Below are 25,048 nucleotides of genomic sequence, written 5' to 3'. Positions count from 1 at the left end.
CTAATCGGTGACATATTGGAACAAGGGCTGTCTGCGAAAAACGTTGCGGATCTTATTAAAAAGAAGATGACAATGAAGTCTGTAACAGTAGTGCAATAGCTGAACAATAAGATTTCTGCTTCAGTTAGATAATTGTCTATTGGCCACACCACCCAACTCTTTCTAGGTGCAACTTACTATCGTAGGTGTAATTACGTAGCCATATAAAAAGCATGATATTACAGCATAATCCACGATTGAAAAACATTTTGTACTTCTTGTGCCTATTCCGTTGAGCATGTGTGGTTACGAAGCACTTTTATAACACCGTTTAATGGACAATGGGAACGTTAATACGGCATCCAAACCAGCAACATCTGAGTTGTAGTACTCACTGCGAGGACAGGAAACTTAGAATTTTCTTACAAAAACGAATGAAGATCGTGAAGAAGGTCGCTGGCTGCTGGATTAGGAGTCAATAGGCGATCGCTAATTAGTTGTATTGTTGTTTGAGAATCAAGAATGCGTGGGATATATTACTCGATATTCCCAAAATTCTAGGTAATTTCCCAATTGTCGTACATTAAAAATAATTCTTTAGTACTTCTGAGCATTTGCGATTCCCCCTCCCTTACAGTACTTATCTGTTTCTGTGAAAACTGTTTTCTCAGTGACACGGATAATTCAATCACTTTGTTTCTAATAATGAAAACAGCCTTAGCTCACCAATAACCACGTCAGCATACTTATACTGGTGCAGTTGTCTGTGTGGTCTTGTGGTCAGTTCGGCCGACACGAAACGGAGAGGTCCCACGGTCGATTTTCAGAAATGCAGATTGTCTCGGATAGAAGTGCGGAATGTGATTTATTCAGCCTCATGAGGCCAAATGAAAAGTTGCTTGAATAAAATGTCACAAACAGAAACTTTTGTAGTCTGTAGAAATCATTTGACCTTTTTTCATTTAACCAAGCTCTAGTTACAGAATTCATATACCCATTTCAACCCGTCTTCCAATAAAAACATCATTCCATGACAATATTTCATTTTTCTTTTCAAAATCAAGCCACTTCAACAACATTATTTTTATCTTCGTAAAGGTTTCTCCGTTTCTCTTGACACTATAGTTCCTAGCACAACAATGTCCTAAATGAACCAGTTACTATTTCCTTTACTTGAAGCTGATCAGCGCTGCAGCCAATCATGAGAGAGTATACGACTCGCACTCTGTATACTGACCAGGCAGTAAGGGAAACTGTGGAGAAATGGTCATCGATGCTCATCAGGGCTGACTTCGAAGCGAAACTTCACTGAAGAAAGTTGCCGGCCGCTGTGGCCGAGCGGTTCTAGGCACTTCAGTCCGGAACCACGCTGCTACTACGGTCGCAGGTTCGAATCCTGCCTCGGTCATGGATCTGGTTCAAATGGGTCAAATGGCTCTAAGCACTATGGGACTTAACATCTGTGGTCCTCAGTCTCGTAGACTTAGAACTACTTTAACCTAACTAACCTAAGGACATCACACACACCCATGTCCGAGGCAGGATTCGAACCTGCGACCTTAGCAGCAGCGCGGTTCCGGACTGAAGCGCCTAGAACCGATCGGCCACAGCGTCCATCTGGTATGGATGTTTCTGATGTCCTTAGGTTGGTTGGGTTTAAGTTTTTCTAAGTCTAGGGAACTGATGACCTCAGATGTTAAGTACCATAGTGCTTACAGCCATTTGAACCATATTAAGACAGTTCTACTCAAGTCATGCCGAAGACGTGTCTGTTGACGCGCTGGACAGCAGTAGGATGCCAACCTGACTGTCGCCCCTCATGTGTCCCGACAAATAGGAGTGATGATCTGAGGCGCCATTTCGTATCATAGCAGGACTCCTTTGGCTGTCATCTGCGGCGCAGTTATAGCACAGCGGTAAATCGTTGATGTACTGCGCCCTTCATGGCAAGCTATCCAGCGCTTACATGTCAGCAAGATAATGTCAGCATTTACACAGTGAGAGCTCCTGCTGCCTGTCTTCCTTTTTGCCAAACTCCACCTCGTCCTGCATGGCCGCCGGATCTCTTCCCTGTTTTGTACGTTTAGAGCATTATGGGCAGGGCCCTCCAACCTTATCGATATTTTAATGATCTAACGCGCCAATTGGACAGAATTTGGTACGACATCCCTCAAGAGGCTATCTAACAACCCAAGCAATCAATGTCAAGCCGAATAATTGCTTGCATAAGGGGCAGAGTTGGACCAACTTGTTATTGACTTGTTCAATTTGTGAAGCCCTTTCTCTTTTGATAGAATCACACATTTTTTCTGAAACTGTAATCATTTGTTTCTTCTTACTGGCGTATACATCATTTCTACAGATTTCCGGCCTGTTCGACGAGTTCCTTCCTGGTGAGTCCTTTTTTTTTTGCCTAATAGTGTGTTCCATTTGGGCAAAACCACATCTAAAAGTTCATTTGACGTACCATATTCTCAAGTTGTGTGTGAAGTTACTGAGTCATCAGTCTACAACAATGATGCACAGTAGTTCTTCAGAATGTTACCTCAGCTGTAATAGGATGTTGCCTCCTGCTTCGTCAATGAGCAGTAGCACACTTGCGTAACTGTATTACATCTCCTAGAGCTCGAGTAATTAACTGGGAATTTTCTGTAAACAGACTGTCCTCTAAATATTGCTCATTTACAGTTGATCAGCACTCCGCCGCACTTCCGTGCGCATTCGTAGCTAGACACCTCCCTGGTGCATCTTGTCTGTCACGGAACAAACAATTATTTCTAAAATGTTACAATGCCCTATTGACGACTCGCTAAATAAGTGTTGTCTTCAAAGATTATTCAATATAAAAGCTTTCACTGCATTGCTATATTTTCGAGACAAATGATTCCACACGCATAAACAAAATCTGAATATGATAATTTACTAAAACTTAAACTTACGTATTTCAACTAGTTACGCAAACGACCACCAGATAGGACTACAGACTTTTCAAATACCGTAATATCCATGGGCAATACTGCAAATATATTTCCGAAATCTAGATCTGTATTCTTAGTACTACAGTTGTACATGATAACTTGAGGTAAGATAAGGGTGACAATAAATAACGACACGGTGCTGGATAAAACACACTTTATTTCCGATACATATAAAACGTTACAGTGCTTGGCATCCATAGATCGAAATGAGCCATTTCTCCAAAGATCTGCTTACCGAGGAGGCAGTTGATAGTCAGAGAGGTTCCTCTGATATGACGTCCCCATAGAGCCCAGTCCAACCCCCCACCCCCATCTCCTTCCCACTCCACAGGACGTGGGAGAGAGGCACCCGTGGTCCATCGTTGAGATGAAGCCTCCTCAGCGCCATAGTGGAAAGGTGGTAGTCCAAGGGGTGGGGTGGGGAGTGACGAGGGCGGCCATAACAAGAATGCCAGTAGACGTCACATGCTGGACCACACCTGGTGTGAGCCATCTATGAAGTGTGGGAGTCCGTCGCAATAGAGGTGATCTGATGTGATGTCCTAGAGCCCATTATAGTGAGGAACCTATTGGATGATAGGCAAGACATCATGGCGACCATGCCTATGTCGTTATGTGGTAATAGCGCGAGAATTCAGGAGTCATGAGGCCATTCTCGGCGGTTTCTCATTTGTCAGGGCGCCTCTCCACCGCCAGAAAGTTAACGACTTGTTTGAAGTGTAGGTCTTCTGGTAAAAAGTGTTGGACTTTCAAGCATGAGGGGGTGTTAGCATCTGTGACATCCGACTGTGTATCAGTGGTCACGGCTGCGTGGGTCAAAGCAGGTGGTGCATAGTCAATCAAAGTGTTGTCACGTAAGTTCCATTTTAAGCTTGTCATGAAGTAAAATGTCAAACGGGAGAGCTCCACATTCAAGAACCTTGTGAGGAGCTGTGTACGATGGCTGGAGTGACAGCCGAATGGTATTTATCACGAAGCATGACAAAATACCGTCAGTTAACGCCTGTGGACGAAGGTTTCAGAATGTTGTACGGCTGTGGCGCCCAGAGGTGTTCTATGCGCTGTCTGACACTTCCGACAAGGATAGGCAGGTCCATAGTCGATGTTCATGGTGCCTGGGTCATGAAGTCTGCTAGTAGAGCGAGTGCTTCACTGTATAGGGTCTCTGTCAGTGACGCACCAAGGTCGTCCTTGTGCATGGAGCGAATGGCCAAGAGTATAGAGGGAAGTGCTTCAATCCACTGACCTCCATAGCACATGAGGGCCACTTTCGAGATAAAATGGCTGCGTTCAATAAGAGAATTGCTTTGTGGGTGTTATGTGGAGCCACGGTACCAACAAATTCTGCAAAGGTTACATATTTCGTTGCACAAAGCCGATTCAAACTGCTGATTTTGATTGCTTCCCACGGAGACCAGACAACTGGGACAACATATCTAAATATCAACAAAGACCGGCCGGCTGCGGTGGCCAAGCGGCTCTAGTTGCTTCAGTCCGGAACCGCACGACTGCTACGGTCGCAGGTTCGAATCCTGCCTAGGGCATGGATGTGTGTGATGTCCTTCAGTTAGTTAGGTTTAATTAGTTCTACGTTCTAGGGGACTGATGACCTCAGATGTTAAGTCACATAGTGCTCAGAGCCATTTGAACCATCTGAACAAAAACCGTGGCAGTCGATTCTTCTTTGATGTCTCTAAAGAGTATGGCCTGCACTCACTGCAGGTCTCTAACCACGACTTGAAACTGCACTTTATAATACAGATAGTGGAATCAGCGATGACCTGTATCCTATAAAGCATTATGGATCGAGTCCACAAAAGGTCGATAGTCGTTGTAGAAGTCTGCCTTCCATATCATCTTTGAAGTGATGATTCACTACGTACATGCCAGTAGTTAACGGCCACAGACTCTGTCAGTTTACCCAGTTTACACGAAAGGAAACGGAATGACTGATGCATGCCTGCCACTTTTTGTTGCAGACGCGCTTAGTGAAGTATCGTGTGGAAGTGAGTGCCCCAATGTTGTGGCTTGCACAAGACAGTCTTTTATTTGCTCTAAAGCACACTGCAAGTGGTGGGGTTCAATCTAATTTATGTGTACAGGTAGTATTCTTTCCTATGAGAAATTCCATAAGTGGTTTCTGCATAGTGGAAGGTGATGCCGATAGAAATTAATCATCCTGATAAAATGACATAACTCATGAAGGTAGTGGGCGAAATGTTGGAAACTGGAAATTTTTGGTAAGTTCCTATGGGACCAAACTGCTGAAGTCATCGGTCCCTAGGCTTACACACTACTTAATGTAACAAACTATTCTACGCTAACGACAACACACACAACCTTGCCAGAGGAAGGAATCGAACTTCTGAAGGGGGTAACCGCGCTAACCGGTGAAATTTTGTATGTTCGGTATAGTGTAACAGCGTTTGCGTGGGCGTTAAGTCCTATAGTCTCTGCACAGTCTCACTGACCCATCTTTCTTCAGCACCAAGATAATGGGAGCAGCCCATGAACAATCAGCAGGTCTCATGACTCCAAGCTATGAAAGTTTATCGACTGCCATTTTGCGAACACAAAGCTTGTCTGAGGGTAATATGTGTGGCCTGTGACGGACAAGACAACATGACAAGTTGATAATGTTATGGAACATGCTGTTGTCAATGGCACATTGTGTAAATAACGCCGTAAAAAACACTCACTGCTGTGCAGAGGTCGTAGGAACAATTGAAGTTTCAGTGGGGGACGCAAAAGCGAGAGTGCTTTGCTGATCTTGGTTGTGCATGGAGACCCTGTGGATTTGGATGCTGCTGGGGAGGAGGTCATTGTCGTGCTGAGATCGAGCATAGATAGTATGGGTGAGTCGTCTGGAAATGGGGTGAGTGATGGCCACGTCTAAGAATCATCTATGTAGTTTATGTGGCATTGAGTTCCTCTGAAACCTTGTGAACTGTGTGATGTATAGCTTCGTTTTTATTTTGTAGGGATAATGACTCCAGTGTTGTGTCAAGATAATACAGCAGCTGAAGTTGTTGCAGTACAACGAGAGATGCAATGTATTCTTGCAGGTTGACGTTCATAGGTTGGGTTGCGACACTGAGGTCCATTGGGTGGAGGGGGCCACTGTCTTGATCCATCAGAGTACCATGGGTCAGATCTGGTAAATGTGGAAAATGATGAATGAAGTCAGTGCCAAGCATCAGATCACTGACATCCACGTTAAGGAAGTTCTATGTAAACAGTTCCCCAAGAATGGGATGCAACAAGTGAGACTCTGCCCCTCAGACAATGGTGGAAGAGTCATTAGTCAGATGGAGCCATATAGAATAAAAGAGATTCGACGCTTAAAGTAAACTGGGAGGTGAGGTACTCATGTTAAAAACCATGATGAAGGGAAAATATTGTTGACTGATGCTGCTGAAGATGTAAAGCTTGAATGGCTTTCACGATCCATTGCGCCTACTGCGGACTGTGCCTCGCTTTTATGTACAAGCTTGGCTGTCGATAGTTCCATGAAGTGTCGCTGTATTGAGTGTGGAACAAGGAAAACAGTTCCTGTAGCGACATGTCAGCTTTCAGGATGTGGCTGTCAGTTGTGGATATGTTTGGAGAAGTGTGGTGACGTGAAAGTCACCGTCCCCTGTGGCGGGAGTTGATGTCACCTTCAGCTGGGAGGGCTTGGTCCAGCTTAGTTGTAGTAGGAAGCGGGAGTGTCACACGGCTGCTGTGATCTACGTTTGTAGGCGTTGTTTACTATGTTTACTACAGTATTTGTACTTTTCGAGGCTATAAAATCGTAAAGATTCTGTTTGCTAACTTAAATTTTCATTACATTGTTTCATGTTGATGCGAAATCATCGCAAGTTGGACTTGAGGTGGGAGTTTTACAATCCATAGTTTCAAGAGTGTGTGGTCTGGTATCAGACAGAAGTCCATTAATGTGCGTAACCAGTGCCAAAGCAATGAAGGCATTCTGACCGTGTTCGTCGTAAATAACTCTTGTTGTATTTGTTGCACCGGAATCTGGGATAGGCGCTTGGGAAGAGCAGATATTTATTGTGAACAGTGGACGACAGAATAACGTTACTGATCACATGTGCATGGTCACAAAGCTGCCTAAATAACGTCAGGAATTTAGTGCCGTCACTTGATGTACGTATGTAGCGAGAATGATCTCGACAACGGCGAACAAGATGCTGGGTTGATCGTGGGTTGATCTGGGCTGAACAGCGGCCATTTAGGTTGAGCACTATATGGTTGCTGGTATCGTTGGTGGATGGTCATGCCAATGACCAAGGTAAAATCCTGAATGGTACAACAAGCCGTTGTTCGGGATCCGTATGCGGTGCGGTTGGAGGTGCGATAGGAATATCTGAAAATTGTCCGGCAAGCTGGCCACATGCTGCAGCGCAAACTGCTTGAACGAGCTATATGCGGTGCGTCGTCATCAACGGCTGCGAAACTCGCCAATATGACGAGTCGAGTAGCAGATGCACATTATTTGTCTGACCTGCGTGTGGAGTAGAGTCTCGAATGAATGAGTCTGTAGGATTTCGTTGTTTATTTTCATAGTCCACCACTGTCGTAGTGCAGCGATGGCAGTCATGTCTGTTTTTGAGTTGAGGAATGCGGTTTGCTATGAAGTCGGCTGTAAAACAGTGTTCACTTCCGTACAGAGATCATTGTCCTGCCTTCAACGTTGACGCGTAGAATCTGGATGCTGAGTCGAAGGAGAGCGAAAACTATCCTTAGACGGTCGACACGGGTCACAAATGTAGAATCTCACCCTCATATAAGACAAGGGCGACAATTAAATACGACACGGTGCTGGCTATAACACACTTTATTGCCGATACGGCACTCACACAAAACACTTCACACCGCTTGGCAGCCATATAGTGAACTGAGTCAGTTATCCAAAGATATGCTTAGCGATGACGCTGTCGATAACCAGAGAGGCTCCTCTCTTGCGTTGTCCCCACAAATTCATGTCCAAATATGTGTACTGTGTGAAATTGATTGCTTACCATCTGCTATGCAACTGATTGCCATTTCTTTCTCTCTCCCTGTCTTAATCTCTTTTCGCGGCTGCCTAAGTAGCAGACTCTAAATTAAGTCGTGTTTCTTTTAACTTTTATTTTTAACAGCAAATATTGTTGTATGTTCATTATCATTCTTTTAGTGGATAGATATTACATAATAAAGCATTCCAACATCTTGCTAGACTTTTCTCATTAATTTATTTTTCAGTTTTTTCCTGATTGGTCAGATCGGACTTGAAGAATGTCTTTTTCGTTCATAGGGTGGCATAATACCAGCTATACAGACGACTGTTTGTACTTGGGCACCAGACCACGAAAGGAGCTTATTTTCTATTATTTTTCTAGGTAAGTGTCAACAAATTGTGCTGCACCTATCCTTCAATAAACATTATATTTCATAAACATGTGGTTTTAAATCGTAGCTGATGGTATGCGTCGTCAATAGGACAATTTCACTAAGTACATTAGAATATCTTGCTGAACGTATTTCAAATTCACTAAAAGATTACAAAACTGTGACTAGTTTGTTCGCCGACCACGAAGTTGACGACAGAGCGCTGCTCAGCCAAAGCATATGTAATTCTTCTGGTATTCTTATCACTTTCCTGAATTACTCCTCTTTGATGCGTCATTCACATTGGTGAATACTCATACACAGTGGAATGGGTAAGTGGATGACGGCGACACATAGGGCGTACCATCCAAACACACGACAATCTGAAACCATTCCCATCGCCCTCACCACCTGCACATTGGTCATGGTCCAGTGCGCACTAGATATCTTCCATTTACGTAGCTCATTTACTTCCACACAAAGACTGCCCATTGTAAGTCAAACCACTTTTGTATTCAAAATACTCTTTAAGGTTTATGTGATGTATTTGTGTATACTTTTAAGGCAGCTGCTATGATTTCGGACACGAATCTGGAAATGCGAAAGAAATAAGGTATCTACCAAATTTTGAAACAGATGTAAGTTGTTTGCATGCACACGAAGAAGATTATTTCTCATTGTCAACTATAAAACATTAGCTGAGTTGATGCCTGTTATACACTACCGGCCATTAAAATTGCTACACCACGAAGATAACGTGCTACAGACGCGAAATTTAACCGACAGGAAGAAGATGCTGTGATATGCAAATGATTAGCTTTTCATAGCATTCACACAAGGATGGCGCCTGTGGCGACACCTACAACGTGCTGACATGACGAAGGTTTCCAACCGATTTCTCATACACAAACAGCAGTTGACTAGCGTTGCCTGGTGAAACGTTGTTGTGATGCCTCGTGTAAGGAGGAGAAATGCGTACCATCACGTTTCCGACTTTGATTCAAATGGTATTGTAGCCTATCGTGACTGCGGTTCATCGTATCGCGACATTGCTGCTCGCGTTGGTCGATATCCAATGACTGTTAGCGGAATATGGAATCGGTGGGTTCAGGAGGCTAATACGGAACGCCGTACCGGATCCCAACGGCCTCGTATCACTAGCAGTCGAGATGACAGACATCTTATCCGCATGGCTGTAACGAATCGTGCAGCTACGTCTCGATACCTGAGTCAACAGATGGGGACGTTTGCAAGACATCAACCATCTGCACGAACAGTTCGACGACGTTTGCAACAGCATGAACTATCAGCTCGGAGACCATGGCTGAGGTTACCTTTGACGCTGCATCACAGACAGGAACGCCTGCGATGGTGTACTCAACAACGAACCTGGGTGCACAAATGGCAAAACGTTATTTTTTCGGATGAATCCAGGTTCTGTTTACAGCATCATGATGGTCGCATCCGTGTTTGGCGACATCGCGGTGAACGCACATTGGAAGCGTGTATTCGTCATCGCCGTACTTGCGTATCACCCGGCGTGATGGTATGGGGTGCCATTAGTTACACGTATCGGTCACCTCTTGTTCGCATGGACGGCACTTTGAACAATGGAAATTTCATTTCAGATGTGTTACGACCCGTGGCTCTACCCTTCATTCGATCCCTGCGAAACCCTACATTTCATCAGGATAATGCACGGCCGCATATTGCAGGGCCTGTATGAGAACATTCTCCAGATCTCTCACCAACTGAAAACGTTTGATGAATGGTGACCGAGCAACTGGCTCGTCACAATACGCCAGTCACTACTCTTGATGAACTGTGGTATCGTGTTGAAGCTGCATGGGCAGCTGTACCCGTACACGCCATCCAAGCTCTGTTTGACTCAATGCCCAGGCGTATCAAGACCGTTATTACGGCCAGAGGTGGTTGTAAGGATCTATACACCCAAATTGCGTGAAAATGTAATCACATGTCAGTTGTAGTATAATATATTTGTCCAATGAATGCCGGGAGGGGACTGACAAGGGGGAGATTACCATGAGAAAAAGATTGGGTAATCAACGAAAGGATAATGTTCTACGAATCGGGGTTGGAATGTCAGAAGCTAGAACGTGGTAGGGAAACTAGAAAATCTGAAAAGGGAAATGCAAAGGCTCAATCTAGATATAGTAGGCGTCACTGAAGTGAAGTGGAAGGAAGACAAGGATTTCTGGTCAGATGAGTATCGGGTAATATCAACAGCAGCAGAAAATGGTATAACAGGTTTAGGATTCGTTATGAATAGGAAGGTAGAGCAGAGGGTGTGTTACTGTGATCAGTTCAGTGACCGGGTTGTTCTAATCAGAGTCGACAGCAGACCAACACCGACAACAATAGTTCAGGTATACATGCCGACGTCGCAAGCTGAAGATGAACAGATAGAGAAAGTGTATGAGGATATTGAAAGGGTAATGCAATATGTAAAGGCGGACAAAAATCAAAATAGTCATGGGCGACTGGAATGCAGTTGTAGGGGAAGGAGTAGAAGAAAAGGTTACAGGAGAATATGGGCTTGGGACAAGGAATGAAAGAGGAGAAAGACTAATTGAGTTCTGTAACATGTTTCAGCTAGTAATAGCGAATACCCTGTTCAAGAATCACAAGAGGAGGAGGTATACTTGGAAAAGGCCGGGAGATACGGAAACATTTCAATTAGATTACATCATGGTCAGACAGAGATTCCGAAATCAGATACTGGATTGTAAGGCGTACCCAGGAGCAGATATAGACTCAGATCACAATATAGTAGTGATGAAGAGTAGGCTGAAGTTCATGACATTAGTCAGGAAGAATCAATACGCAAAGAAGTGGGATACGGAAGTTCTAAGGAATGACGAGATACGTTTCAAGTTCTCTAACGCTATAGATACAGCAATAACGAATAGCGCAGTAGGCAACACAGTTGAAGAGGAATGGATGTCTCTATAAAAGGCCATCACAGAAGTTGGGAAGGAAAACATAGGTACAAAGAAGATAGCTGCGAAGAAACCATGGGTAACAGAAGAAATACTTCAGTTGATTGATGAAAGGAGGAAGTACAAACATGTTCCGGGAAAATCAGGAATACAGAAATACAAGTCGCTGAGGAATGAAATAAATAGGAAGTGCAGGGAAGCTAAGACGAAATGGCTGCAGGAAAAATGTGAAGACATCGAAAAAGATATGATTGTCAGAAGGACAGACTCAGCATACAGGAAAGTCAAAACAACCTTTGGTGACATTAAAAGCAGCGGTGGTAATATTAAGAGTGCAACGGGAATTCGACTGTTAAATGCAGAGAGGAGAGCAGATAGGTGGAAAGAATACATTGAAAGTCTCTATGAGGGTGAAGATTTGTCTGATGTGATAGAAGAAGAAACTGGAGTCGATTTAGAAGAGATAGGGGATCCAGTATTAGAATCGGAATTTAAAAGAGCTTTAAAGGACTTACGGTCAAATAAGGTACAAGGGATAGATAACATTCAATCAGAATTTCTAAAATCATTAGGGGAAGTGGCAACAAAACGACTATTCACGTTGGTGTGTAGAGTATATGAGTTTGGCGACATACCATCTGACTTTCGGAAAAGCATCATCCACACAATTCCGAAGACGGCAAGAGCTGACAAGTGCGAGAATTATCGCACAATCAGCTTAACAGCTCATGCATCGAAGCTGCTTACAAGAATAATAAACAGGAGAATGGAAAAGAAAATTGAGAATGCGCTAGGTGACGATCAGTTTGGCTTTAGAAAAAGTAAAGGCACGAGAGAGGCAATTCTGACGTTACGGCTAATAATGGAAGCAAGGCTAAAGAAAAATCAAAGCACGTTCATAGGATGTCGACCTGGAAAAAGCGTTCGACAATATAAAATGGTGCAAGCTGTTTGAGATACCGAAAAAAGTAGGGGTAAGCTATAGGGAGAGACGGGTCATATACAATATGTAGAACAACCAAGAGGGAATAATAAGAGTGGACGATCAAGAACGCCAGCCGCGGTGGTCTCGCGGTTCTAGGCGCTCAGTCCGGAACCGGGCGACTGCTACGGTCGCAGGTTCGAATCCTGCCTCGGGCATGGATGTGTGTAATGTCCTTAGGTTAGTTAGGTTTAATTAGTTCTAAGTTCTAGGCGACTGATGACCACAGATGTGAAGTCGCATAGTGCTCAGAGCCATTTGACCATTTGACCAATCAAGAACGAAGTGCTCGTATTAAGAAGGGTGTAAGATAAGGTTGTAGCCTTTCGTCCCTACTTTTCCATCTGTACATCGAGGAAGCAATGATGGAAATAAAAGAAAGGTTCAGGAGTGGAATTAAAATACAAGATGAAAGGATATCAATGATACGATTCGCTGATGACATTGCTATCCTGAGTGAAAGTGAAGAAGAATTAAATGATCTGCTGAACGGAATGAACAGTCTAATGAGTACACAGTATGGTTTGAGAGTAAATCGGAGAAAGGCGAAGGTAATGAGAAGTAGTAGAAATGAGAACAGCGAGAAACTTAACATCAGGATTGATGGTCACGAAGTCAATGAAGTTAAGGAATTCTGCTACCTAGGCAGTAAAATAACCAATGACGGACGGAGCAAGGAGGACATCAAAAGCAGACTCGCTATTGCAAAAAAGGCATTTCTGGCCAAGAGAAGTCTACTAATATGAAATACCGGCCTTAATTTGAGGATGTACGTCTGGAGTACAGCGTTGTATGGTAGTGAAACACGGACTGTTCGAATACCGGAACAGAAGAGAATCGAAGCATTTGAGATGTGGTGCTATAGACGAATGTTGAAAATTAGGTGGATTTATAAGGTAAGGAATGAGGAGGTTCTACGCAGAATCGGAGAGGAAAGGAATATGTGGAAAACACTGGTAAGGAGAAGGGACAGGATGATAGGACATGTGCTAAGACATGAGGGAATGACTTCCATGGTACTAGAGGGAGGTGTAGAGGGCAAAAACTGTAGAGGAAGACAGAGATTGGAATACGCCAAGCAAATAATTGAGGACGTAGGTTGCAAGTGCAAATCTGAGATGAAGAGGTTAGCACAGGAAAGGAATTCGTGGCGGGCCGCATCAAACCAGTCAGTAGACTGATGACAAAAAAAAAAAAAAAAAAAAAAAAAAAAAAAAAAAAAAAAAAAAATGATTACCTGTTTATCATCTGCATTTCTTCTTGGTGTAGCAATTTTAATGGCCAGTAGTGTAATCGTCCAATACTACTGTTGTGTTCGGGCTAGCCGCCTAAATGTTGTAGGTGCGTTAACCAAAATAAATAACAAGCACTCGGAAATTCAGAAAAAGAACCGTATTTATTTTACTGCTTGCAACATTTGCACAACTTTAAATCGCGCATACATCATTCAGTGAATGCAGATGTACCAGAGATTGGCTGAAGAGCCCGTGTATCGCCAACAGCCATCCACTGCATCAAGCAGAGTACGCACTACATGCGAAGCCCTTGTCGAACTTTTACTCCTACACAGGCCCTTTGCTGCGCACTGGAGCTCCGCCGGGAACGTATGGCAACAGGTGTCGTACTCGACGTCTGGCCCCCGTAGAAACTGGTGGCCGTCGTTGTCATCCTCAGAGGGGGTCCTTAGGAGTTGTCAGCGAGAGCTCATGGTGCGGTGGTGATGTAGGCCTCGCTGAAAAGCTTACATGCTTGCCTGAAAGAGCAGACACTTGACGATCCCACTCCTTACGAAATACTTCGGAATTCCTGGACATCAGTTGTATTAGGAAATTGTACGTTCCTATGGGACCAAACTGCTGAGGTCATCCGTCCATATGCTTACAAACTACTTAATTTAACTTAAACTAACTTACGCTAAGGATAACACATACTACACCCATACCCGAGGGACGACTCGGACCTCCGGCGGAGGAGCCCGGCGAACCGTGGCAAGCCGCGCGGCGGTTCCATTAGGCACAGATTTGCTACCCAGTAGTAACATATCAAAATCCAGGTTCGAGTCTCAAACGGGCACAGATTTTCATATGTCGCTGCTGCGTAAAAGAGCATTAAATAATATAGCTGATGCCAAGCCATTAGCAGTTGGCGAATTAATTTTGGTCGCTGAAATGGGTGGCTCGTCGACCTCGCTCGTCGCACCAGTTGGAGGACAGAGGTCCTGAGTTGGTAGGTCGTTGCCGCGTTACGTGTAATCTCCTTTAACCCTGTCCAATGACAGAGTCATATGTTTACCTTTGTACAATATTTGCATAACATAGGGACTTCTCATTACACTTCAAACCTTGGTAACGGTGAGTGTAAGGAGGCAGTAGGGGTGGACGGGCAGCGCTTACACTTAACATAACACGTGAGTACTTCTTCTGAACCTTGCAAATGAAAATTCTGGATTGAGAATAAAGTCTTACACGACGGCACTGTCGCATAAAACATTCTCGGGCTTCTTTCCGCGTCAATTCAGAGTAAAAATAGAGAAATCGAGGATTACCTCCATCGTCTTCGTCAGGAGCAACTGACTATCAAAACTGCTGCGGTTGTGGCCTTATATAGCTTAAAGACAGCTTCTGATTGGCTAGTAATTACGTCGTGCTGTCGCAGCTGGTGTCAACTTCTGCGCTCGTGGCGCCACCGCTTTCGCCGTAGGGTAAACATTGCGACGAATATCTCTCGCTCTTGTCTGCATCGAGAACTCGCGTCCATGCACCGCTAAGATTACATCCGTCGACACGGTTTAATATTGTCTCACACATTCTTATTTCTACAGGTTCTTCAATCACAGAGCCCAGTATGTGGGAACCTGGAACTAAACAATCGTTCTGTCAAACATTCTGAGCTCAGCAGCTGCAGGTTGCTCCAGTCCTCGATTTTTAATATGCCGTTGATGTTCTTCACGGTGGTCGCAAACGGCGCGGATGGACTGATCAAGCCGCGATGGTCTCGCGGTTCTAGGCGCGCAGTCCGGAACCGTGCGACTGCTACGGTCGCACGTTCGAATCCTGCCTCAAGCATGGGTGTGTGTGATGTCCTTAGGTTAGTTAGGTTTAAGTAGTTCTAAGTTCTAGGGGACTGATGACCACAGCAGTTGAGTCCCATAGTGCTCAGAGCCATTTGAACCATTTTTTTTGGACTGCTCAATGTAATTGCTTCCTCACTCAAACTGGATGTAGAAGTCGTTTGGGTTATACATATAAGGACACCACAGCAGCAGTCAGTTCTTCTTGACGAAGACGACGGATGTAATTGTCTAAATCTCGAAATTTTGCCTTGACTTGACGCGGCAAGCAGTCCGAGAATATTTTATACAAAATGGGTTCTCTGTGACGAGATGCCTACGTATGTCAAAACCTGGAGATTTCTTACCTTGTTGCAGCAGAAATGGCGGTTCGGGTGTCGACAGGTACTGATGTGCTACAAAAAACTATGATGAAGCTGTAGTATCTCACCACAGCCCATTTGAGCCGTTGATGCGCCGATTTCTTGCTTCAGGGCAATGCAGCGGCCAAGGTGTCTAGCGCTAGTGCCGCTGTTTAAGTCTTGTCATGATACATAAGAGCAGCGTTCAGCGTCCTGTTGCGTCACTTTACCACCCAGTTGCTGGATGGGATGGTAAAAAGTGGTGTGATGGTTTTAGAATCCATGGTGTTAGAATCCATATAATTCAGTGAGTTCGAGCAACAGGGCTGACTCGAAATGCCGTCCTTGGTCTGTTGTGAAAAGTGCCGGGCAGCCATCCAGGCGATCCGTGCAGTGATGAAGGTCCTTGCTGTCACTGGAACAGCTTCGGCCTAACAGCGAACCAGTAGATTGGCATGAAGATATATCTCAATCCTTCAGGCACAGACAGTAGGCACAGCTGGTCAATGCATATATGTTATTTATTTATTTCAAATGGCTCTGAGTACTATGGGACTCAACTGCTGTGGTCATTAGTCCCCTATAACTTAGAACTACTTAAACCTAACTAACCTAAGGACATCACACACATCCATGCCCGAGGCAGGATTCGAACCTGCGACCGTAGCAGTCGCACGGTTCCGGACTGCGCGCCTAGAACCGCGAGACCACCGCGGCCGGCATTTATTTATGTACGAGTGTGACGACCGGCTTAGTCGCGCGTGGACTAAACTATGTTTAGCATTCAAGACAGACAATCTGTTTTCATAGCCAGACGTGCCTGTCCCTGATAAGTTTAATTGTCCTGTTAGCTCCGGAGGTCGTGCACTGAGTGAAACCTTGATTTCCCAAAGGAGCAGGTACGAATGGCCTAGGAGGATACAATGAAGCATCGCACCAGAGTGATTTGTCTGATCCTGCTAAAGGCACTTTTTAAACTGCATTACTGTATCTCCATCCGCCACCAGTTCTCGTAGCTGCACATTGGCTGCTTTTGCTGCAGGGAATTTATCAAAGCCAGTGTGTAGGATATAGTAGCTTGTAGCCTCGAAAAGTAGTCGGTAACTGTGAAATCTGCCCCTTTAACTTGTCCGAAATCTGTGGTAAACTGACTAATTCTAATTGCCGAAATTGGCGCTGGGCTACGTCTTGCTTGGCTACGTCTTGCTTGGCCTTTTGAAGGCAAAAGATATGGGTTCGTGGCGAGTGGATACTGCAAACGCCCGTGCTTCCACGTACGCTCGAAAGTGCCATATAGCGTCGTAAATCACGAGCAACTCCTAATCGTAAGCACTCTGCCTGGCCCGAGCCTCAGTCATTTACGAGACTACGGGAGTTGCCACGCGCCGTTATCCTTTTGTTGGAGCGCAACGCCGATTGCCAGCTGAGTGACGTCCGCACGGCAAGGGGAAACGCGTGTGCAGCATATGCCGAAAGGAAGGCTTCACGTATGCTGGCCTATACTTGTTCGAAGGCGTGCTTCATTTCCTTGGCCCACGTCAATGGGCGCCAAGCAGTTGTGTTTTGGCCCTCCCGGGCTATTGTCAAGGGTACCTTCGTTCCAGCCGTTCACGGCAAGAGTCGCCGATAAAAACTGGCTATCCCTAAAAGTCTTCATAGCTGCTAAAAGTCGATAGGGTGGGGCATGTTTTGTATGGCAATGACTTTCTCTTTATGGGGACAGTTGCATACTGCAGAAAAGTGTGACCTAAGAAATTCACTTGTTGTTTCGAGAGCCCAAATTTGGCGTTATTTACTTTCAAGTCGTTGAAAGGGAAAGGAAAGGTGGCAAGTTGTTATTTTTCTAGTATTATTTCCCTTCATTAAAAATTATAACTATTCAACACAATAAATAATTATGGTGTAGGAAGCATGCAACTGAGATGGACATTGCGGGGATGCCCTAAAGATAATTTATTTAATTATTCTTCAGTTTGAAACTTGTCTCCTTTAGTGCACGCATATCTCTTAATCTTGCATCGGAAGTCTGATATAGACACGTTAGATTGTATGGGTGATCGAGGTTATGTGACACAAAGGGAATATCTGATGAAAGAGAATGGTTTTCGGGTCTTAAATGGAGAGAATTTATTTTAAAAAAGCATTGTACAAAATAGTATAAACATACGTGGATTTATGTCATTAAAGTCCATATTGTGACTTGAATTAAATATAGGTCTTTTAGCGTGTATCGGATTAGAATATAGGGAAAGCGTTGCGTTACTGGGAATGGAACCAGTCTCGAGCTCAACACGACACAATAACATAATCAATAGGATAAAATTCGTTGACATTAAAGTTTTCTGAGCATGGTACAGCATGGTAACGTAAAAATCGTTCTAGAGAAACCAATAGCTCGGCCACGTTTATTGTTGCCTTATCCGGATTTACTGGTGTGTGTTAACTGTGCAGAGTCACGTAAGAGACCAATTATAGCAACGAGCCTTTAAACTTGTGACGTGCTGTCATGCTCAGTGAGCATTAATTATACAATGTAAGTGACTCTGTACAGCTAAAACTCAGTAGTTGATCCAGAAGAAGACCACTCACTGTAACCGTGACCGAACTGAAACGTTGGTTTCAGTAAACTCTTAGGTCAACTGATTCAGGCCGCAGAAGCCTGCACAATTATATAGGATAAAAATCATTGATTCCACACGCATGCGTGCACAGGGGGCAGGTAATATCTATTTTGACCACGAAATATCATGGGAACGTTCAAATAGCAGACAGAGAGTGCAGGGAGCGAGCATCAGTACTAAGATTTAAGACTGCAAGGATTCCCTTATAATCGAGAAATTCGAGATCGAAAGAAAAGTGTCACCACTATTAAATGGTAACTACTATCACAAAAACACATGGATGAATCACGCTTCAAGAGTTTGCCTAATCCCGATAAACTAACTGTTCTTTAGCTAAATATTCATGTGTGATTTGCAAAAACAAAGAAAACCGCGAAAATGCAAATGACAACTGCTGAAGGCATTTATACGCCAAAAATAATCATTCTGTAGCGGGTAGTACCCGTGAAATACGTGATGATACGTTGCACAATTTGTGAGATATCACACAAAGACCGCACGGTCAAAGGAATGAGAATTCAATACACGACTCGGTAGACTACATGTACCGTGAAATTAAATTAGTGAATGAGCGGTTCCCGGGAACCTCGCACAGCTTGAAAAATTCGGTCGTGGCGCTCGTCCAGACGGAACAAAACGAATCCAGTCAGACCACATTCAGAACGCGAAATTCAGAAAAATTTACTACACCTAGATATTGCAGGTAACTTCCAAAAAAAATGTAACTGAAATGGATTGAATACTGTTAAAGACTACGTTATCTACGTTATTTTAATTCGACACCTTCATGTCCTAACCACACTGCCCAGCAGAGCATGTCTACACACTAACAACTTCGCTGCCGGAAAAACAGTGAACTGAAACGCGCGTGCTCCAAAAGTCTCCCGCTCGGACAGTTAGTGGGGAGATTCTCTTTAAGCATCCTACAGCCAACAGAAAACAGCCCCCTGTGCCAAAGGGGCCCACAAGGGGAGGGAAGAGGTGGCACTTGCCCCCTTCTGGAAGCTGAGTTATAGTCTTTCAAATTATTACAGGATTTTACGCATTTCTAAAGATAATAAATGCAACTTTATTAAACCGCAGATTTAGCACTGCCCAGCAATTCGGGAAATACTGTAGACATTACTTAGGACTGCGTAACTATCAAGTTTTTCACAAGAAATTGCACCATTTCTTCGGTACAATATCACTTCCGACATAATGTTGCAGCGAAGACTATAGAGAACCTTCACAGAACAATCCCGAAATAATGGTCCCCATTTTTTTCTCTTTCAGTTCTTCGTACAGTGCTTATCGAACTACAGAAAAGCACCTGTTCAACTTCCTCCTTGTGAAGTTCATTTGCAAATTATCAGGACCGTTATTTTCTTCCTCAATAGCGCGGCTAGAGCTTGGCAATAGGCCTATACACGACCATTCCCCCTCACACTGGTGCACCAGTTAATCACCACAGAGTAGCTTACCTTTCCTCTAGTAGTTTACCCTTCCTCCCTGCACAAACCAGACAGGTGGTGAGTTAGTGAGACTGCAGTTGCTTTTTCACGGCAAAGCGATTTCAATATACCGTTAATAACACCGACATTTTATAATATTATTGGTATCGAAGCTGTATACACGATTTTATTAGCGTTTTTTTCTTGTTTCTCTACTGCAAAGAGTATTAGTGAACGGAATTAGTTGCTGGTTATTTATATAGATATCCAGCAAAAATTTTCCCGCCATTATTAGTGCTTCATGTACATATGGACGATTACTACTCAGCAATTCATACTTAACCATCTGGCACAGGGTTCATTCAACCACTTACACACTATTTCTCTGCTGTTCCATTCTCGAACAGCACGCCGCAAAAATGAACACTTAAATCTTTCCGTGCGAGCTCTGATTTCTCTTATTTTATTATAATATTCTTTATTCCCCACGTAGCTGAGTGTTACCAAAATATTTTAGCACTCGGAGGAGAACGTTGGAAATCCAAATTTAGTGAAAATATCTTTCGCAATAAAAATTGCCTTTATTTTAATGGTTGCCACCCCAGCTCTCGTATCATATCTGTGACATCTTGTCTCCTAATTCACGATAGTACAAAACGAGCCGCCCTTCTTTGAACTTTTTCGATGTTCTCCTTCAATCCTACCTTGTAAGGATCACACACTGCTCAGCAGTACTGTAACAGAGGATGGACAAGCGTAATTTAGGCAGTCTCTTTAGTAGACCTGTTGCATCTTGTAAATGTTTTGACAATAAATGATTGTCATTATTTATGTGTTCGTTCGAAATTAAGGTATTCGTCATTGTAATTCCTATATATTTCATTGCATGGTCAATTATTGATTTGTGTGATTTATCATGTAACCCAAATTTAATGGATTCCTTTTAGTACTTATGTAGATGACCTCATACGTTTCTTTACTTAACGTCAGTCGCTACTTTTCATACGATACAGAATACCTCGTCCAAATTTTGCAATTGGTTTTGATCTTCTGATGACTTCACTAGACGATAAATGAACTGTAGTAATCAATATATGTTACAAAAGTAAGTGTAAAACGTGCGTGCCGCTAAAACTCAGAAACGAGTCCCGGCACGATCAAGGGAGTTATATGGGGTAGTAGTCGTCAGCCCCCACCCATGAAGAATGTCCCCGTTTTTTCCCCGAAGGGCGTGCTTTCGAAGATTTAAGGGCTGGGAAGTGTCGCCCCCTAGAAATTTCTAGAAGATCCCAGAAAATTTGAAAGTATTAGAGAGCATTCCACAACTTTCCAGAATGTTTCGGAATGTTCTGCAATGATCCTTGATGTTCTGGAATGTTCGTCACCCGGCTGGAACATTAGGGAAGATTTCAGAATGTTCATGAACATCGCGGAACATGTCAGATCATTGTGAAACATCGCAGAATACTTTCTAGTATTGTTGAATGTTCTGGAACATTGTGGATCATTCTAAGCCTTTTTGGTACGTTATGGAAATCGCCGCTGGTAGGGCTACCCATTGGTAGGTAATTTCCAGGAATGATTGCATGCCGAAGTCGCGGTGTGTTCGAACGTCAGTTTCGTATGAGTGACGAAGGGAGGAAACGAAAAAGTAGTGCGGTGAGTGGATTAAAAACGAACAGTGAAGTGTAGGTAGTCTAAGTGATACAATCACTGAATAAAAATCGAAAATAAAATATGAAAAGTGTTCTCAGTGTATTTGTTACTAAAAAGTTGATTTGATTTACATTTTAGACTCTACCCGAACTTAAAAGAGAAGGAGATCTTGCCAGCACTGAAGCAAAACGGCGAAAAGAAAAAGAACAGCGAAGAAACAAAGCAGACGATGAGTGCGAAACACGTTGAAGTTTCCATTGAACGAGAATGAGCACCGTGAGAAGCAGAGAAACTGAAGAACGACGAAATGAACGGGCTGAAGAATCAAGAATTGTGACTCAATTTTTGAATAAATGACTGCGAACTCAGTGCAAGCATGACAATATTACCATACGAGAAGCGCGGACGAGAACAAGTAAACGGTACAACATAACAAATGAGGCATTCCACTACGACCCGACTAAAGAATATAAAAAACACAAACACGACGTAATCGTAAAAATGGATAATATCTGCTAATATTGCAACGCGAGAAAATTTATTAAAAAACACCAGAATCCTGAAAGCGCAATTCTGGCAACAAAAAATAATTTTGTCGGTGACATCAACTTCAATATTCCAAATAAAATTCCCGGTGAAGAGAGAATATACGGATCGATCGACTCGATGATAAACTATGAAGAATATGTCAACTTACCTATAAAATTTCTAAACTCTTAGCAAATGCCAGCAGTGCCATCACACTGCCTTTAACTTAAAATTGCATCTCCGATCATACTACTCAGAAATCTCACCTCACCAAAACTATGCAATAGAACAAGGATAATCGTCAAACAGCTATCGAATAACATCATCGAGGGACAACTTATGACTGGAAAGTAAAAGGGACACACACTATTTAATGCCAGAACACCATTGATCTCTACTGAACTGCCATTCCAACTTAAAAGACTGCAATTTCCGGTCAAATTAGCCTACATTTTTACAGATAACAAATATGGCGGCATGAACCTCAGAGCCCCCTACTTCTTGCACGGTCAGCTATATGTAGCTTGCTCTCGAAAATCAAATTCCAAAAATTTTAATATACATACCGCGGATAAGAAAATGAAAAATGTTGCTTACAAACAAGTATTATAAATAGTTACAATACGTTTTTAATATATTGCAAATAGTGAGAATATGCAAATAAGTAGAATATGTTTTAAATTTTTTTACCTCTTATACTTTGAAGTTTATTCTTTTATTCCCACTATCACACAGTCTCATATCAACTCCCTTAGCAAAACCGGTTACCCCAGCTAGTTTCGAATAAATGTGAGATCCCCTGTCAATAGCATTCACTACTTCGTGCTAATAAAGAATTAGCTGTATTTTACAGGAAAGATATTTTCTGAATTCGAGACTATTCATAATGTTCGATCACAGTATACTTTCTAGAACCCTACAGCATATTGATTTTAGTGATAAGGATCTGTAATCTGGCGGATTATTCCTATTTCCTTGCTTGAGTATTGGTGTGATCTGTGCAGCTTACCAGTCTTTATGAATATGTCGATTGACTTAACGACCACCTCGTGTCAAATGGTTCAAATGGCTCTGAGCACTATGGGACTTAACTTTTGAGATCATCAGCCCCTAGAACTTAGAACTGCTCAAACCTAACTAACCTAAGAACATAACACACATCCATCCTGAGGCAGGATTCGAACCTGCAACCGTAGCGGTCGCGCGGTTCCATACTGTAGAACCTAGAACCGCTTGGCCACCACGGCCGGCGGTCTCGTGTCCATAATAGCAACATGACTACTTTTTCTACATATACATCTATACTCCGCAAACCACCTTGTGATTGATGGCGGAGGGTACTTTTCATACTGCCGTCATTTGGACCCTATCCCATCCCAGTCCCGAAAAGTTCGTAGGATGAACGATTGCCGGTAACCCTACGTGTGGGCTCAAACTTGTAAATTTATCTCCTTAGCCTTTTCACGAGGTATACGCGGGCGGAAGCAATATATTTCTTGACTCTTCTAGCAACGTACGCTCTCTGAACTTTAACAATAATACGCACGGTGATGCAGAACGCCTCTCTTGCAGCGTCTGCCACCGTAATTGGTTGATCATCTCCCTGACGCTATGGCGCTTACTAAATGAACCTGTAATGAAACGCACTGCTCTCCTTTGCATTTTCTCCATTTAATAGTATGGTGACAACGTGTTTCATGAGTCTCTGGAAACAAAGTGATAGGTTATGGAGTGGATGTACGTGACCTTGTCTCAGAAAATCAAAGATCACTTCACCTGAATTCCAAAGCTTCGTGTTGTGTGCCAGATGGAATCTGCAGTGTCGTGCAGTCATAAACATCACCACTTATCCCTACAGTCTAGGGACAGCGCTTCGTACTACTCAAAGCAAATCACATGGCTAGGTGACACATGGGTGAAGGTTTTATCCGCGGACAAAAAAATGGTCCAAATGGCCCTGAGCACTATGGGACTTAACATCTATGGTCAGAAGTCCTCTAGAACTTAGAGCTACTTAATCCTAACTAACCTAAGGACATCACACAACACCCAGCCATCACGAGGCAGAGAAAATCCCTGACCCCGCCGGGAATCGAACCCGGGAACCCGGGCGTGGGAAGCGAGAACGCTACCGCACGACCACGAGACGCGGGCTACCCGCGGACATACTCGTCCACATATGGCGATCGTAGTGTCACGGCGCTTCATAGTCTTTGGCTGTAAGACATATCCTCATGCTTTTCATCTTGCCCTTTCATCTTTCCCTTAGTGCCAATCGATTTCTGGATAATGGTGCTGTCAATTAGCTGCTCCCGCTTAGTTACAACGTGTGGGAACGTTCTATAAATTTCATGTCGCACCATGAATGATATTTAGGCCAAAACATTATCCTCGACGTTTACTTCATTTTACAGACTGTGGAACTCTTTCCTGGATATTCCTTGTAGTTACCCAGGACTTTAATAAGTCTGTCTAAGAGATAATATGTGCAATGAATACTTCATGTTGTTACTGAGTTGCTGTGTCATTTGTTTGCCTACAGGGATATGTGTTGGAACCCTCGTATCTATGGCGGTGACGGGTATTTTGTGCGAGACCATCGTTGGCTGGCCGCTTTCCTTTTACTTTTTCGGAGGAATCGGACTGTTGTGGTGTGTGCCATGGTTCTTCCAGGCTGCAGATTCGCCGTCGCAGCACCCGTACATCGACCCAGCCGAACGTAACTACATCAAGGCCACAATTCAGTCAGCTGCTAAGGTAACATCCGCATTCACTGTCTCTTCCTGTACCATGGCGCACTAGTCTTCCTGTTGCGACGTTGGTCTGCTGCAAGTGTCCTATGCGACGATGGCTGACAGTAGTTATTTTCAAAAAGTAATATTTCTGATTTACAAAAAAATACTTCACAAACTTAAGTTACCAGCCACTGTGCTACATATACTTGTGTTGCTGTCTCCGTTAATGATAAAGTTTAAACATGGTCAGAAGTACTCTACACTCTTCAACTTCACTGCTGTTCTTATATTTCTTGTTATCTCCATAAGACACACTCTCATGGATTCTTGACAGCCTAGTTAACAGAAAATCGTCAAGAAGATCGTGCCCGCCATGTCTAAGCTTCCACTCA

General features: G+C 43.5%; 1 protein-coding gene across 1 annotated transcript in view; it reads left to right on the top strand.

Moving 5' to 3' along the window:
* LOC126355392 (sialin-like) overlaps positions 1-25,048 on the top strand; it is a 100,399-nt gene that overhangs the window by 13,623 nt on the left and 61,728 nt on the right. The window contains exons 4-5 of the mRNA XM_050005689.1: positions 8,257-8,341; positions 24,464-24,678. Of these exons, the coding sequence (XP_049861646.1) occupies positions 8,257-8,341; positions 24,464-24,678 (300 nt within the window). The remainder of the gene's footprint in view (positions 1-8,256; positions 8,342-24,463; positions 24,679-25,048) is intronic.

The sequence above is a fragment of the Schistocerca gregaria genome, chromosome 3 (assembly GCF_023897955.1).
Source record: "Schistocerca gregaria isolate iqSchGreg1 chromosome 3, iqSchGreg1.2, whole genome shotgun sequence".
NCBI classification, from domain to species: Eukaryota; Metazoa; Arthropoda; class Insecta; order Orthoptera; family Acrididae; genus Schistocerca; species Schistocerca gregaria.
This window is presented reverse-complemented; position numbering and strand designations above follow the sequence as displayed.